Raw genomic sequence first — 17,014 nt, 5'->3', positions numbered from 1 at the left:
CAGGTTTCAGTCAATGTATTAATGAAAATGAACGGATAATGATTAAGTGATACGGATCTGATTACAAAACGTGAATGTCGATCGCGTGTTCCGGAAGAGAAGAAAAATATAACGACTGCATACACGATCCCCAATTATCAACTCACCTGCTCGTGGTCTGTGGCCTTGAGAAACATGCCCGGAATTATCCGCGTCCTCGGTCACGATTGTTGGTAATGGTTGCGAACCAAGCTCCTGAAAAGAAGAAAGTGCTTTTAAAGACGATCGATCGAATTGTTTGCACGAATTTTTCGAACAAGTGGGAGACTCCTGTTGCAGCTCTAATGGCTTTTGAGAATTATTATAAGCCGCGATCCCAAGACAACGCCGAGGTGGTGATTAGATATCGTTGTTTAATCGCAGATAAACGATAACGCGATTATATTTACGTATACATTCTTATATATATTGAGCCTTTCGGGTGGCAAAACGCAACGTGGTTCGCGCGGCAGAACTATGCATTGATTTATTCGAGCATTAAAAGGAAAAAGAAAAAAATAATAATAAGAGAGATAATCAAGATAAGCGTACTCGATTATATAATAATAATATCTTTGGAATTCGTCCAAGAAGAGATTCACTCTGGAAAATGTCCAACGAACATCGCGTACGATCACTTTTGCTTTGCGCTCGCCGCTCTCCGAGTGTTTTTAACATTTGCAAGTCTAAAATCTATTTTTATTCTATTACTTGGTTAACTGAATATGTACCATACAACAGATAGAATGAATCATACTTTGTCAGCTGCAACACGTCACTCAACGCCATAATCGTTCTCAATGTATCGATAAAAGAAGAAAAGATGAACTTAAAGCGATTTGTCTCCGATTTGCTGCTGCATTATTTCTTAAAGTTGCATGAAGCATTGACGTTTTTGTTTTTTCAAAAAAAAAAAAAAAAAAAAGAGAATAATACACAGAATATCTGAATGATATTTTCACATACCGTTTCTGCGATTGTCATCTCGCGTTTGTTCGCGTGACAACGGGATTTTTTTTTAATAAAAATGCTATTCGTTAACGATAAGTGGCGAGTCGTCGGCGAGAATGTAATGACGGGTCGCGAGGTATAATTGCGAGGTAACAAATTGCTAAGCTTATAAAGAGGATATTGATAGGCACCCCCCGCGTGGACGTTCGTTATGCGCATTCACGTGAATTCCCGCGGAGCACAATAGAAGACAAGATCGAAGAAGGGCGCGACAGGATGGCGACCTTCGAGAGGTTCTCATTTTCAGCATCCTCTATCTCTCTTTTTTTTTCCTTTGTTAAGGAGTCCCTTGCCCGAAGCTGACGTGAATACATAAGTCCCACGAATGAGACGTAATTTTGCAAAGATACCTCGGAGGAATATACCTTATAAGTCCCGTGGTACTCCGGGCAACGGTCCAGATATGGCACCAGGGAGTACTTGCGCACCTTCCCGAGGGACACCGACATCATTTCGCGGTCGTCGAGTCGAAAAACGTAACACCTCTCTCGGATATCGGCCCCGCGGATATCGCGCGTCCATCGAGATTTCGACGCCGAGTGACGAGTATTCCGGACAGCCGAGTACCCAGTATCTCACGGGCACTATCTTTTCGCAACTCGTTATCGCGATAACGATTCTCCTTCGAGCGACGGTCATCGCTCGCCCCGCGGTAAACGCCGTCTCGTTATCGCACTACGACTAGTCACGATTCTCACACACTGTACCGGTGTTCTCAAAACGTCGCGGCTACGCTAATCCTTATCAAAATTCGACAACGAAGGTCTACAGGCGTAACAAACAGCTTCTTCAAGTGTTATCTTCGGGCACGGTCCTTCTTCAATTAATTGACCTTGTTGAACGACTTTAATAATTAATATAGTAATTAATAATGTGTATTTGCACTTGAAGTAGATGTTGGTCTCGTAATTAAAAAGTCTGCGCGACGTAAGCCAATTTCAAAACGGAGCTGGAAAATTTACGAGTCTATCAAGATAGCGTTGACTGGCGGCACGTGCGTTCCGGCACGAGAATTTCGAATTTCAATCAATCTCCCTTTTTTTTATTGATGATGTAATGGGTATTAATATTCCGACAATTGTCATAACAACGTTATCGCTGGATCAAAAATAATTCCGTGCATCACCGCGTGGCGACCTATTTTTTATCGAATTTTATCACGTTTCTAGTTTGTTTTCTTACACGTGAAAAGATCTTATCGTTAGTTCTGCTTACAATTGTACCGTTAAAAGCGGAAGTGTAACATCAATTATCAGTAGCGACAATATTGGCACAACGTGCGCGCCTCTCGCTTTTCCATCCTGTCTTTCTCCCCTGCTTTCTAGTATTCTTCAATTCATTGTTTTAAATTTGAATCAAAGTGTCCTAATGCTAAAATAACGATAAGAAAAAAATATATATTTTTTTTTTAAGAATTAATTTTCCATCATTAATTTTAATTAAGTAAAAGTGAAAATTATTGAGATTATCAATCAAATAAGTTTTATTGCGGTCAACAGTTTCGGAGGTTACTTTAGATAATTAGCATTCATCAAAAACACATGAATATTCATCGAGTTCGTGCAAAGCCCGCGGCAGCGATGCGCTCTTGTAAAATAGTGAAATCATGAGACATGAAGTTTTTTTTCTTATCTTTGATTTGAAAGCGTTGATATTTATATATTATCTTTTTGTTTTTATATCAAATAAATTAATTAATATGTCACAATAAATTATTTTTTATAATAAACCGCAAATCACGAAAAGTTATTTCAGATATATTTGCGTTTAAAATAATCTCATGTATATCAAAGTTTTGTTTTAAAATATTGACGTTGAAAAATAATTAATTCACTAACTAAAGAAGTAAAATAAAAATAAAATAAAAAGATTTACGTTTAATTCGATATTAATAGTATGAAAATTAACAGCAAACAATAAGCAACTCTTCACGTATTCTGCATTAATAATACGTATTAAAATTAAATCGTCGTGTAAAGACCTACGTTAATTACCACTCTTTATTAATTAATTTATCTCACGTTGTACAACACAAAGTGACTGTTGTTTTCATAATACTTAGAATCGATAAGATTGTTAAAACTTTTCTATTCCCTTTCTTTCCACGTGATTCAACGTTAACTGAAAAAAATTAAGACTGCAAAATATCAATGTTGATGCACAAAACATGATTCAAAAGTTAAAAGAAAAGAAAAGAAAAAAAAAAAAAGAATTCTAAAACAATTGAGATAATCGCCAAGTGCGTATTGAGCGAATTGCACAGCGAAACTAAAATGACGAAAGCGACGGAAATGTACAGCGATCCCGGGAAAAACGTGTTCGTGAAAATAGTGTCCGCGCTTTGACGTAAGACGTTCGACTTCGTCTCGTTGTTCCAATTAATATTGTTTCAATATTTCCTACGAGTATACACGCCAAGAACGGCGGATGTGTCAAAATATCTATTCGTCATGCCTCCCCGTGGGTATCGGCAATAATTTCTCTTCCGCATGAATCGATAGAGCTTAAAGGAAGCCTTGTACCCGTTCGCCTCACTCCCTTCCGTTAGAACCACATCGGGAGATCTGGGGCAGACGATACGACATTTAAAAACACATGATCCGGTCTTCCCTTCGTTACACTCGAGCGCTGAGAAAATAAAAAAGCTAACGATCGTGTAAAAATAACTTGTAACAATTGCAAAAAAAAAAAAAAAAATAAAATAAAATAATAATAATCGAAACATAATTCGCAATTGTTTCCTACATTTATCTCGCTTCTAGTTTCTGATTGTCAGCTCGGAAAGAAATTTTGTTAGCCAAGGTAGTCCGCTTTTAGAAAAAGAAAGAGAGAAAGAGAAAGAAGACAGAATCGAAGAAACGAGAGCCCTCAAGTTTTCTCCCTACGGTCAATTTTTTAATTATTTTAAATGTATGCGACAACACGATCGCGTTTCAAATTAGCTGCTCACGGAAGCTGGACGCTAATAGGAAATATTTGCACAATGACGGTTTTACGATCTGTGCTGTTCGACACGCAAAAGGAACGCGCTCATAAAAATGCAAGAGCTTATTCAACAGACACGACACGTTAAAGATGAAATAAGAAAGAGACGAAGTAAATCGGCAAATCAACAATATTATTGAGAAAAATATTCCGAGCTAAACGAATTCTCAATCGTGTTGCGGTAATAATTTCGTACACGCCATTGAGGCGTTTTAATAAACGTATTTCAATAAAGCATCACTCGGAGAAATGGGCGCAAGCACAATGACAATGACGACGGCGACGAATTCAATTTCGTTTCGTTGACGTGCAGCTAACGAATAATCGTGGCGTATAATCGAGAAAGAAACAACGAGCGATTCACGAATGAATGATAGGATTACTCGTACGATCCGCTTTCGCAAGAATCGACCGGCTGGGCTCGCTGTAAACAAATTTACGGGACTGCCTCTACTCGTGGCAATTGCTTAATTGGTGCAATTATAGACGGAGCAAATGGAACGCCGACGCCGACGAGGCTCGATTGTCCACATGTCGTTAGATGTTCGATCCCTAAAGGGACGAGACACGAAAAATAATAATACGATTTTGTTTGAGCGAAAGCCACTGTTCGTTTTCGAAAAAAAAAAAAAAAAAAAAAAAAAAGACCTATAGCCGTATAAAATTTGTCGGCTTAGCGCATTTTATGTGAATTTGATCAATACGCACGACGCGTTGAAAAATACGCTTCTTTTGCATTTCTGTCGACTGAATCAAGTTCAAATAATATTACCCTGATGAAGAGTTATTCGTTATAAAATTGTCTGCTGCATTTCAAATATTTAGTTGACGGTGAAAAAAAAAAAAAGAAAAAAAAAGTTATAAGAGAACATATTTCACTTGTTGAACGTAGGTTCTCTGGAGTCACTAAACTTTAGTCGTATTCGATTAAGCGGTAACATTTTCGCGCGCCTCATTAATTTGTAATTAATTCTCATAATCATTCGGGTTAATACTTGAGATAATAACTCACCCGTCGTTTCTGCGCGAGATCCATCCTGCGCACCCATACCTCCTCCGTAGAGTCGTAATCAAGGGTGCTGGTGCTGCTCGCTTGACTTTTCATTTCGATCAGACTGCTGTCGAAGAAACGTTTGTCGAAATGCGGGCTGGGCAATGGACTGGTCCTCGAGAAGGTCATGCTGGTGGAGTATGAAGGGGGATCCGTTGCTGGGAAGGTCATGCCTGGGCCGGTAGTGTGTCTCCGTCGTAGAGGAGGCTTCGACGTCGACGTTGGTGACGTCACGGTGGACGTCGTAAATCTACCAGAAACCGACGTCGCGACGGTTGTCGTCGCCGCGGTCGTGCTTGGTGTCGGCGTCGTAGTCGCCGTCATCGGCATGGCCGTTAACAACGGTGACGGTGGCTTCGCATCCGACACGCTGGACGTCGCCAGAGACTTTTCGTCGATTTTCTCAGAGCTCGAGTTCTCGGACGACGACGGACTCGACGCTTTTGACGTCTTAGAGGAAACGCTGTCGGTTTTCTCCACCTGCGCCTTCGGCGTGTCCTTTTTACTATCGACGCTTGGAATTTCGACGTTCTTTCCTGCAAAAGTCATTGCAATTTAAGCTTCTCAAACGCCATGGAAACGCGACAAGGCTCTCGTTATCCGATTCACGCGCGAAGCCTCAAGGTCGAGGAGTGGCACAAAGGCGCGTCTGTGACCCCGTTGGATCGTCGGAAAATTCATGACGCGACAACTTTATTGCGCATCGATAAAACATAGTCGGTGCTGTTAAATTATTAGAAGCAAAAATGAAAAAAAGTGTCAAATATAGCTACAAATCTTGTCTTAACGTGATTAAAGAAATTTTTTTAACAAGTAACATCGCGCTTTTTTTTATGTACGTATCAGAACCAGTTATAATAAACGGTCAAGGATCGTATCTCGGGCTCCAGAGAGAACAGGAAAAAAAAACGTGTTATAAATACGTTTAGGCGATCGTTACCTAAGTGGAGTGACTTTTCGCGCCATGCGTTGCCAAACGCGAGCACACTAAGCTAATCTTAGCTCTCATTGGATGAGTTCCTCGCAATAGCTTATATTTCGTAACTGCTCGATTTTCTCGTAATTGTTTGCGGAATCCGGTTCGATCCGAAACAATTAATTCTTCTCGAGGGTAAACTACAAAGGATAAACTCTCACCTTCTTCGGTCTCGTATTCATCCTCCTCCCGGCACTCGGATAATCTCCTGCCCCAGGGATACGGACTATGAGTTTGATTCCTTGACGGCAGCCTGTTTACATGCGACAAAAAATAATGGTGGAAGAAGCTATCCACGCCATCAGAGTCCTCGCCGGAGCACTGCAACATATCTTTGAGCGCCGCCAAGGAGGTAATAGTGTTGTAATTGATCGCGGAGACCAGATCATCTTCGATATCGCTATCGTCCGTCGTGTCCTCATTTTTGGACGCGCTGTCCTTTAACTCTTCCCGCGAAGTCGTTTCCGTTTGCGTCGTCTGGGCTGTCTCCGGCTTGGACGGCTCCGTCTTGTCCTCCGAACTGGTCTCGGACTCGTCGTCGGTGCTGCTGGTAGACGTGCTGTCACTGGACGACTCCTGCTCCTTTTTCTCGCCACCAGTTTGCGCTTCCTTGCGTTCCTCCTCGTCGGCAGACTCTTTGCTAGCCTCGTCCTCCTCGTCGGCCTCGTCGTCGTCGGCCGACAACGACTGCTTCAGCGTCTTCATCTCGTTCTTCATGTTCTCTAAGGACTCGCGCTTGTCCTCCGCCTTCATCTTCCGTTCGACGTCCTCCTGCCCGGTTGAATCGTCGTCATCCTGCTTCCTATTGTCCCCGTTCACGTCGCACTCGTCTGATTCATTTTGCTTGTCGTTACCGGTACCCTCCATTGAGGAAGCTGAAAGAGAAGGCGAGAATTATCTCCAACTCTCCGGCGCGCAAGGTCGGTTTCTCCCGCTCTTATGTAGTTTCCCCATACATACGTACGCTAGGCTACGTCGGTGCGATCGCGAAATAGAGCGCGTACCTACTGCTTACCGCAATGCGCCAGCAACATAGCGCCTACCTCTCTACATACGCATTACCTACGTTTTCGTCGAGATCACGTCTCGAAGATGTATTCACGAGAACTGAAGCAATTAAAGTGATAACCGCAGATTTCGCGGGATACAACTCGGTTCGCAAGGGCGACCGACGAAGGAGTAACGAACCAGTCGCATTGTACCCAAAATCACTTAAGATAAAAAGAAATAGCGGATTGGAACTTTACCGGTTCTTTGGCCGAACGCCAAGCTTCATCGTGCGCGAATTACTTGTTTACCGCGTGCTGACGCGTGACGTAAAACGTTATTCGGCTCGCGGACCTGATTCGAAGCGGTCTGGCGGACGTGACATCTTATGCGAACCCTTTTCGCAAGTAACCAAAAAAAAAAAAATCTGCTTTATCATCCATCAATTTTTTCTCAGATTATCATTACTCTCGGGCGAAAGAGAGAAGGCAAAAGAAAGAGAAGAAAAAAAAAAAAAGAATTAAATGCTTCTGTATACTTTTAACGATTAGGTAATCATTTTATTCCCTTGCGCGAGGCAACGTATTAATTCAACAATAAAAGGCAGAAACGCAGAATTGAAAACGGTATTATCGTGGTACAATGTCCCGGTGGAGAACCGATAAACGCGATTTTATATCGACATTCTTATCTTGGAAGTATCATGAGGAAATTCACCGCTGAGTCTTATCACACGCCACGCGGCAACATGCCGCGAAAAAAAAAAAAAAAAAAAAAAAAACAATGTATAAAACTAGGTAATCCACTACTGAAGTTACAACAATAATTATTGTTGCGCCGTGTGCCACGCTACATCTTCTCTACTTCTAGTAAAATTTTTTTACGCTTGACCTAACGCGTTGCAAATCACTTTTATTTCACCCTTTCTTTTTTTTTTATTTTCATAAACACACCACGTCACTTTACTAGAATTAAAAAATATTAATCTTTAAATCTCTCTCGTATAAATTATACGTTACGTGATCTACATTCATCAAATGGTCATTCTCCTTCGTGCGATCGTAAAATATTACGTTCTCCTTATTACAGACCTCCAGCTGTTACGCGTGAGCGGTTTAAAGATTTCTCTTTTTTTTTTTTTTCTCTCTCTCTCTCGACGCGGGAAACATTTGTCGAAAATTATTCCCACTTTGATCAACAGGTGTTTTCGGATACGAAGGGCAGCTTTCGCGAAGGTATGCTGCACCGTAATGCAGATTCGCGAAACGCTGTTAGGCGACCCGGCAGGACAATGTCTTTTACAGGCGTCATGCGGTGTATTAATATACCCGTCAGCAACGAGAACAGTTGATTCAAGGTCAACGCCCACCGTCGTCGTCGGACCTTTGGAGCACTTAACAATCACGTTGAGAAAAACGGTATCTGGGAACCTCCAAACTGATCTCGGCCTGAAAAATTCACTTTTATCTCGCTCGTTCGTCTCATCAGCGGCGACGTGGCCTCGATACTCGGCAAACATTTCGAGATTAATTTCCACCGCGGCACGTCTGCGATGATGAAAAGTATACGTATTTTATCTTGGCTCTCACGACGCTTCCGTCACGATTACGCAAACGTCAAAGCGAGAAAAGAAGCCGAGCGAAATAAGTGGCGGTAATGAGCCGCGGGTATCTACATATAATAATGTTCGTCTACAGTAAGCCGTATAAAACTGCAGCCTGCGTGTCTCGTCTCGTGATTCACCGAACCGGCCGCGGGTAGAGGGACTCCAGCGATACGAGGGTCAGTTTTCGCGACGTGATCGCTATGTGGAAGTGAACCAATCGGTTGCTGCAAGCGTTATCTAATAAAGACACAAAAGCGAGCCGCGATGAGCGCAATAATCGATTCGCGACGACGCGGGGATTCGTAAGGAATTTCGCCGGGATCTTATCGCGTGCGCCGCGATAAAATCCACGCCATTACGTACACGCCATTGTGCGGCCGTTTCGCGTGGTCATCCAAGTGGCCGACAACGGGGCGATCCATCTTGGCTCGAGCGCGTGACGATCACTGGGAAGCACGTGCTCGGTATCAATTACCGTCCAAGTGAGTAAAGGCGACCGCGAGCGAAGGAATCCCGCACGCGAATCGGCCAGGCGTTGCGAGAGACCGCGCGACTGATGATTCTACATGTGTGGACGTTCGATTTGCGAAAATTATCACGAAAAAAAAAAAGCACGTTAAATTACGCGGCGAGGGATACCGCTCAATCAGCCGCGATTGTCGCGGGCTCTCAGCTGGGAAGGTAAATCGAGGGTGTTACTTCACGCGACGGGTTTTGCGACAGAGCTTTACCAAGAATTTCGCTCGTCCGTCCCCGTTTATATAGGTACTCGGAGTGATCTCATCCTTTGGCACCACCCTCGAAACTCGACCGCGAGAAAATCTTTCTTCCGAGGCCGGGCACGAAACGTGACGTGATTTGCGGCGATCGAACGCCGTGGGAATGGCAAGGCTCAGAGAAAAATGTCCTCGGAAACTTTTCAAAAAAAACCCGTTTTCTTTGCGCGTTTGTCGACTTATAACACGCCGCGCGACGTGGAACCTGAAGCCGGGAGCCGCGCGAAACGACGCGGATTTCGGCGTGGCTGCCAAGAGTTTTCACGGTTGAGGTGTTATCGCGAGCGAGGATGACTGGTCGTCGGCGGTGATGATGATCGGGATGATCCCCGTCGCCGCGTTGTCTACCGCGGTTTCCGCCGCGGGCGACTTTGTTATTGGACTCGGCCGCAGTCGACAGCCAAGTTGTGCAAACGTCGCCTTTTGAGAGAAAAATGAGTAACGTGTATATTTATCGCCACGCCTGTCCATCACGCGGGATACTGGCTGCTCGGTCAAGCGAAAGGTCACGATTCCGCGGTTAAAAAAAAAAAAAGGAAAAAAAAAAAAAAAAAGAAAATTAATAAAAGTCAAGTTTCTTTTTTTTCCTCAATCGCGGTGACAATGGGCACGTCGATGTGACACGTACTCAATACATTTTCATTTCGAAAATCCTCTCTTTTCGTTTCCGATTTATCACGTCGTACAATACAACGAATATGCGCCGGGCGATCACCTATATTCGCCTCGGAGTACACATTTCCTTTCGCTTTTCGCGAGAATGACGTTGCTAGTGGGGCTTTTACGAATATCGTACATCGACACGGTACGCGAGCAAGAAAATCGTCGTTCGTTCGAATGGCAGATAATAAAAAAAGAGTAACGATATATCACTTACGCGCAGACGGCATTTTGTACCCGTTATCGCGTTTCGCGTTATTACCACTCACGCAACTGTCGTTGTGCATAATAATCGCAGAAGCGATCATGCTTCAAGATCAGCGATACTAGGTGCTTCCCGTTCGATAGCGCGGCTTGGCGCGAGCCGGTTCGCGCCGTTTCCATTTCTGCTCTCTTCATTTAATCCGTGTCGTCGCATATCGGCTATGCTTTGATCGCGCGGACAACAAAGGAGAAAGCAAAGCCGGGATTAAACACTCTTGAAATAAATACGATACGTTAATTCAACGTAAAATAATCGTGTAAAATATATTAATACGTTTAAAATGCGGCAATCTGCGCTTCGGTATCATTTTTTCACATCCTTGTATCACGGTGAAGTCTACTCATCGCTTGCAACAAATCATAATATCGAATGTAAATGCGGAATCTTGTCAAATAAATTTGAAATTCAGCTCGATCAATTGCACCGCGGAATAAAGAATTAAATTGATTTCACGTATCACCAAGTCGTTCGGTATATCGCGCGCGTTAACTTTTGTACTCTGATAAATGCTCTTCTCGTCCGCGTGCATGGGAGCTATCGATTCGAGCTAATTCGAGTTGACGTGAGTGACGCGAAAAGTTATGCAAATCGAAAGCGTCCACTTGCGTTTTCGCAACGGAATTTCGATATAACGCCGCGAATTTCGGTCTTCCCCTTTCCCGCCCCAGTTTCTTTTTCTTTCTTACATCGAATCGCCAAGCTCGGCGAAGCGTAGCTCGGTTTATTCATTAATTATTCGACGATAAATGCGCTTTATTCTTAGCCGTCGCCCGTTTTCCCCTCCTCCCCCCTGCAATCTCCGCGAAAAATTGATTCGGGGCGACGTAAGAAAGTAATAAAAGCCCTGACCTTGTCTCATATGTTGTCTCGTTAAAGATATACATAACGTACGTCTCCACGGTGCAAGCACTCTTGGAAAATTCTCCGTAGAAGCCGCCAAGTTCCTCGAGTTCAGCAGCGCGCGCGTTTGCCGTTTGAATATTTTATTTATCCGTTTTGCACGTGCAAATAAAGCGACACCCTCGTGAGAGTTGGGCGACGAGGCGCGTTTTTCAATCTCGTGAAATTGCGGATTCGATCCCGACGGCAGGCGTGCCTGTTAAGCCACGTAGATGTTTCTGCGTTCTCGTCGTGATATTAATTCATAACAATATTAAATTTCGCTTATCAAAAAATAAATATAAGTAAAATTGCATTGACGTAACAATAAAAATGTAAATGCTTCACTAAAATTCGGTGTAAGATAATGAGTGTTAGAATTTTAGGAAAAAAAAAAAAAAATTACAAGTTTCACTTTTGACGATTTTGTAGTTCGCAAGGTGTGAAAAATCACCATTTTTCGAAGTAGATAAAAATGCACGGAGGGAGGGAGAGGGAACGAAATTGAACAAAATCGGCACCGTTTATCGCGGTCAGTTCTAAATTACGAAAACGGCAGTGCGAACGCGGGTTATCCGACTGTAAATACACGCAGAAGAGTGACGGCGAAAGCTGAAACGCTTGCCGGATTCGAAATTGAAACGTAACATTCGGGGAGAAGAGGTGAAGAGGGGCACGCTTCCAACGGAAAAGCGAAAAGACGAAGCCGCGGCGCACGCGAGCCACGGCCACGTGTTACGATAATTAAGCAGTGTAATAATCGATAACGCGACGAGTCAACGGTAACGTCCGACGTTGCGGTCGACGGATGAGCGCAAAAATGGAACCGAGAGAAAGGGAGGGAGAGAGAAAAAATAAGAGACAGAAAAGAGAGAGAGAGAGAGAGAGAAAATCACGACGTATGATCCATATTTTACACATACACATTTTATCTGTTACCTTAGAGCTGTCGTCCCCGTTTTCCTGCAGCCGGCTTCTCTCGCCCTTCGAACGCGGGGGAAGATGGAGGGAATGAATCGGCGACGACGTGCTACGTGCCGGTCAGGATGGTCGATCGACTCGCGCGCACGGCGCGTAGCTTGCGCGGCGGCAGGTAGAAGAGGAAGGACCGAGGTTAGGTCTCGAGCTCGCGTGCGGGTAGCGGCGAGCCGTTAACGACGCCGTCCTCGCCGCGTACGTCTAGCGAAGAGCGGAAATGTCCGCGTAGCGTGGCACGTCTGCCTCGTGAGGAGGTTTCCCGGAGCCGGAGGGATATCGACCGGCCGGTCGGACACGCGAGAATTCGCGACAAACGCAGCGGATTAAAATCGTGCCACGTATATGTATATACGTGTCGAAATTCGGATTCGGGCGGCTGTTTAGTCGCGCGGGGTCGAAGGCACTATGGCTAACCTCGAAAGAAGACTACTCATTCGATTTCCCGACGACGCCGTGCAACGGCAGCGAGTCGCACTCGCGGGAACTCGGTGGCACTCGCGCCGGGGTCGGAGAACACGAAGAACAGAGCAGCACTTACGAAAATGCACCTTACCTATGGGAAGGAGAGGAGAGGGTGAAGAGCGGGCTATGGTGGCCGCGCGCCTATAGGCCGTGATACGGCCGGCAGGGTACGGCGCGCATCCTCCTCGATGCACCGGCGAGCGCCGACTGTCCGCGTCGTCCCGCTACCGCGCGCGTCGGCCACATTCAAGACGAGTCTACGAGCGACGAGCAACTGATCCGAGAGCCACCGCCGCTACCGCCACCATCGCCGCCGTCACTGGTCTGCCGTTGCCTGCCTCCGTCGTTCCTGGCCCCGTGCCCCGTACTCCGCGCGGGTTGCCACCGGCGAGTATGCGTCCGCGTTCGTACTGCTGGCGAGGCTCGGTGGCACGATCACGACACACCCGACGCGAGCGGCGCGCCTGCATCCGGGACAGACCGCGCGCAGGCCGCCGGTACGGGTACGGTACACCCGCGCTCGCGGACGGTTTCTCACTCGGCGCGCGAAAATACGCCGTGCGGAAAGACCCGCGTCTCTGCACAGAGAGTGAGAAAGAGGGCCAACCGGAAGGGAAAGAAGTGGCGCGTCGCTCGTAACCGACATCCGAGTCGCCGGCGCCGCCACCGTCGCGACTGAGACGCCACCGGACGCCTTCTCATAGATACCGCCAGTGCCATCTTATCCACGACGCTCGCATACTTCTTCACGTCGTTTCAACTCTCGGAAACTTTACGTCGCTTGTACAACACGAATTTTCCAGATGTTTTTTTCAAATGAATAAATTTAATTTTATTAAAAAATATTATCCACCGTTTCTCATTTTTAATCCCCGAACCTTGTCTTGGTTTATGAATCCAGTCCGACATTCCCGCAATCACGCATTGTGTTATAAAAATATACCATCAATTTTTTATATCGCCTTCGTCCAAAACCGCGGTATTAATATTTTTTCAACGATATCGCAAAAAGGAATGAATAACGAATTTAAAATGTAGTTCGCAAAGCCATGACCGGTTTAGGCTTCACAAGCGTCGAGCGCACAGATAAATTAAATGCATTGGATTAATCTGACCTAGGTATCACGTCGAACGGTACGACAATCTCAAAAATACATACATACCTTCTTTGGCTTATCCGTGCTAGGTATTGTATCGGTCGGCATATCCGACGTCTTCCACTCGCTCAATCACGCGCGGCTGTTACATCAGAAAGGCGACGAATTGAGCGTCCACCACATCACCGACGGTCCACGTATGTTACGTACGATCACTAATCGGAGTGCCATATATAAAGCGCGGGCCAGAAGATCAGAGGCACAGTACCGTGTGTGTGGGTTGTGCAAGCGGCCACTGGTGTCCGGACTTCTAAACTTCTGAAAAGTAAAAAAGATTAAATTTATTAATTATACAATATTATCGTCGTCCATCAAACAACTCTGAACGTTATCAAAACGTTTTTTCTTGTATAGAAATAATTAAATACCTCGCGAGGTATTCTTTGAGATACTACAAACCTCTCGTGACACGCGGCAACGAGCACGTGGCATCAAAGACCGCCGACCGGACTCTTGACCTGAGTTTTTGATTGTTCGAAGGCAAAATGTGTGGAATCTGGGCGCTATTCGGTCTGGATACGCAACCCCTGACCTGCATCTGCGACAACTTTGACAAGATATCGCACCGCGGACCAGAGGCGTTTAAAATAGAATTTGATAATAGAGTCAAGGTAAGAGCCGTCGAAATTCCTTTGTTTTCCATGCAAAGCTCGGAACTCATTTTTCTTTTTTTTTTTTGTAGAATGGGTACCTGGGCTTTCACAGACTGGCCATCGTTGACGGCCTCTATGGAATGCAGCCGATGAGGGTACACAAATATCCGCATCTGTTTCTTCTGTGCAACGGAGAAATATATAATTGGGCAAAAGTAACGTATCGCCTCTCCTCGCTATCTTTCTTAAAGCGTTATCGTAATGAGTAAAAATGCGATATATTGCAGTTGCAAAAACAACATGATTTCGAACACGAAACTAAATGCGACGTGGAAGTGATCGCGCATATGTATTTCTATGCAGGCGCTGATTATGTTGCTCGATCTTTGGACGGGGTATTCGCATTTTGTTTGATGGACATTTTAAAACGGAGAATATTAATAGCAAGAGATCCATATGGCGTAAGACCACTATTTAGATTACGTTCAAACGACGGCCAGCTAGTTATTTCTTCGGAGAGCAAGGTGCATTGAGAAGCAAATAATTTTTTTTTTCTGATTATTAAATTTTTTGTTCATTATAAATAGTATAAATTAAAAATAATGCTTCAGGGCCTGATGGCAATGTCAAAACGTATAAACGGCAAGTGGACCCTGGAACCATTTCCTCCAGGACATTATGAACAATATGAAATTTTGCCCGATGGGAGAACAAAGCTCATAGAGACCTGTTGTTATCACAAACCGGGTGATAGACCATATTTTCACACATATGTCCCTTCAAATGGTGAGATAAATAATAACAGATGTGCAATTATGATAAAATTGATTTATCATTAAGATAAATTAAGATAAGCTTGTTGACTGTCACAGTATTGAAAATACCTGAATATTTTATAACTTTTTTTTTTTTTTTTACAGCTTTAGTTTCAAATGACATTCAAGGCAATATTAGAAAGCTGCTTTCAGCAGCTGTGGAGAAACGACTAATGGCTGATAGACGGATAGGTTGTCTATTGTCGGGTGGACTAGACTCCAGCTTAGTTGCTGCTTTATTGGTGAAACATGCAAAGGAATATAATTTGCCCTACAAAATACAGACTTTCGCGATAGGTATGGGCGACGGTCCAGATATCGTCGCTGCCAGACAGGTTTGTAAAAAGCTTTCACACCTTTGCTACCTTTTATTTTTTTTTATCAAAAGTCACATGAAAGCTAGAATATTATATAAATCAGGTTGCAGACTACATCGGCACTGAGCATCACGAAATTATTTTCACACAGCAGGATGTAATCGATGTTCTGGACAAAGTTATATATTCTTTAGAAACATACGATATTACTACTATTCGCGCTTCGATTGGGTATTATACATAAAAAATTATTTTTTATTAATTAACATCAAAATTTCGATTCAAATTTCCGAACTATTAAATAGTATAAATTTTAAACGTCACAGAGAACAGCAAATTTGCATTATTCTTTTTATATATTCTCTTTTAAATGAAAAATAATAAACTGCCACAATGACGATAGAATGCTTCATACGTAATATTAAAATTTACTTGCAGGATGTACCTGATTTCGAGGTATATAAAACAAAATACTGAAACAACTGTGATCTTTAGTGGAGAAGGTGCGGATGAGCTGGCGCAAGGCTACATTTATTTCAGAGATGCACCTAATGCGATAGATGCGCATAACGAATCTCTTAGATTATTACAGGATATATATTTATATGATGGTTTAAGAGCGGATAGAACAACCAGTGCCTTCAGTTTGGAGCTCAGAGTACCATTTTTAGATCTCCAATTCACACACTATTATCTATCTTTGGACCCTGATAGCAGACAACCTCAAGGTAGATCGATAACAATTTACACATACACGATATTAAATATTATATAAACAATTATTATCTATACGCTGTATTAATATGCACAGGGGGAATTGAAAAGCATTTGCTAAGATCTGCATTTGATGGAACTGGCTTGTTGCCCGATAACATACTTTGGAGGCATAAAGAAGCGTTTAGTGACGGTGTCGCTTCTATAAAGAAATCTCTTTTTCAAATAATCCAAGAGATTGTAGAAGACCGTGTTGCTAATGAAGACTTGGAAAACGCTAATACTAAATATCTTCATTGCACTCCAAGAACAAAAGAAGCATTCTATTACAGGTAGTTAAATAGAAATGTCTCTAGTAAACCATTTTTTTATTATTAGATCGAATCAAATCTTTCTTTTTTTTTTTCGTCTGTCTTTATCAGAAACGTTTTTGAGTCACATTACAAAGGACAAGCAGAAAGTTTCGTACCTTACTTCTGGATGCCTCGTTGGGTAAAAGGCGTCACCGACCCGTCTGCACGATTTATTAAGCATTATGCTGCAAATGATGAAGAAAATCGAGTTACAATTTAAAGAAGATAAGGAAAATTAATAACTTTATGTGTTTACTGTATTGAGATATTAAAGACCTCGTTAAGTCTATTTATCGAATATTCCGTTTCATTCCACGTACTTGCGATTAGATAAAATGAAATGTATATCAACCGGTTGATATCTGCATTTCTTTTTTACAAGTTTTATTTACGTTGATAAAAGAAAAAAAT

The 17,014-nt window shown here is 43.4% G+C and overlaps 2 protein-coding genes across 5 annotated transcripts in view; one reads left to right on the top strand and one right to left on the bottom strand.

Moving 5' to 3' along the window:
* Snf4agamma (SNF4/AMP-activated protein kinase gamma subunit) overlaps window positions 1-13,933 on the bottom strand; it is a 39,187-nt gene extending 25,254 nt beyond the window's left edge. The window contains exons 1-4 of one of the 3 annotated variants that reach the window (XM_070669042.1): window positions 13,818-13,933; window positions 6,203-6,916; window positions 5,027-5,601; window positions 147-234 (exon numbers count right to left, since the gene is read on the bottom strand). In XM_070669042.1, the coding sequence (XP_070525143.1) occupies window positions 147-234; window positions 5,027-5,601; window positions 6,203-6,908 (1,369 nt within the window). In that variant the 5' untranslated portion in view covers window positions 6,909-6,916; window positions 13,818-13,933. Of the gene's footprint in view, window positions 1-146; window positions 235-5,026; window positions 5,602-6,202; window positions 6,917-12,153; window positions 12,699-12,745; window positions 13,093-13,817 lie in introns of those variants that run through there. The other 2 variants (XM_070669041.1, XM_070669044.1) reach the window with 2 other exon arrangements.
* Window positions 13,934-13,945: 12 nt separating this feature from the next.
* Window positions 13,946-16,892, top strand: Asns (asparagine synthetase). Of its 2 annotated transcripts, none has more exons than XM_070669045.1 (10): window positions 13,946-14,076; window positions 14,166-14,422; window positions 14,494-14,619; window positions 14,692-14,928; window positions 15,016-15,190; window positions 15,325-15,554; window positions 15,640-15,767; window positions 15,975-16,264; window positions 16,348-16,582; window positions 16,673-16,892. In XM_070669045.1, exons 2-10 carry the CDS (start codon window positions 14,297-14,299, stop codon window positions 16,821-16,823), a joined length of 1,698 nt encoding a protein of 565 aa, XP_070525146.1. In that variant the 5' UTR covers window positions 13,946-14,076; window positions 14,166-14,296; the 3' UTR covers window positions 16,824-16,892. The 2 variants fall into 2 exon arrangements, with proteins under 2 accessions (XP_070525146.1, XP_070525147.1); XM_070669046.1 differs by having other exon boundaries at window positions 13,959-14,076; window positions 14,292-14,422.
* The last annotated feature ends 122 nt before the right edge of the window (window positions 16,893-17,014 follow it).

This window comes from Cardiocondyla obscurior, linkage group LG18, assembly GCF_019399895.1.
Source record: "Cardiocondyla obscurior isolate alpha-2009 linkage group LG18, Cobs3.1, whole genome shotgun sequence".
NCBI classification, from domain to species: Eukaryota; Metazoa; Arthropoda; class Insecta; order Hymenoptera; family Formicidae; genus Cardiocondyla; species Cardiocondyla obscurior.
The sequence above is the reverse complement of the archived record's forward strand: the minus strand, read 5'-3'. Positions and strand labels throughout refer to the sequence as shown.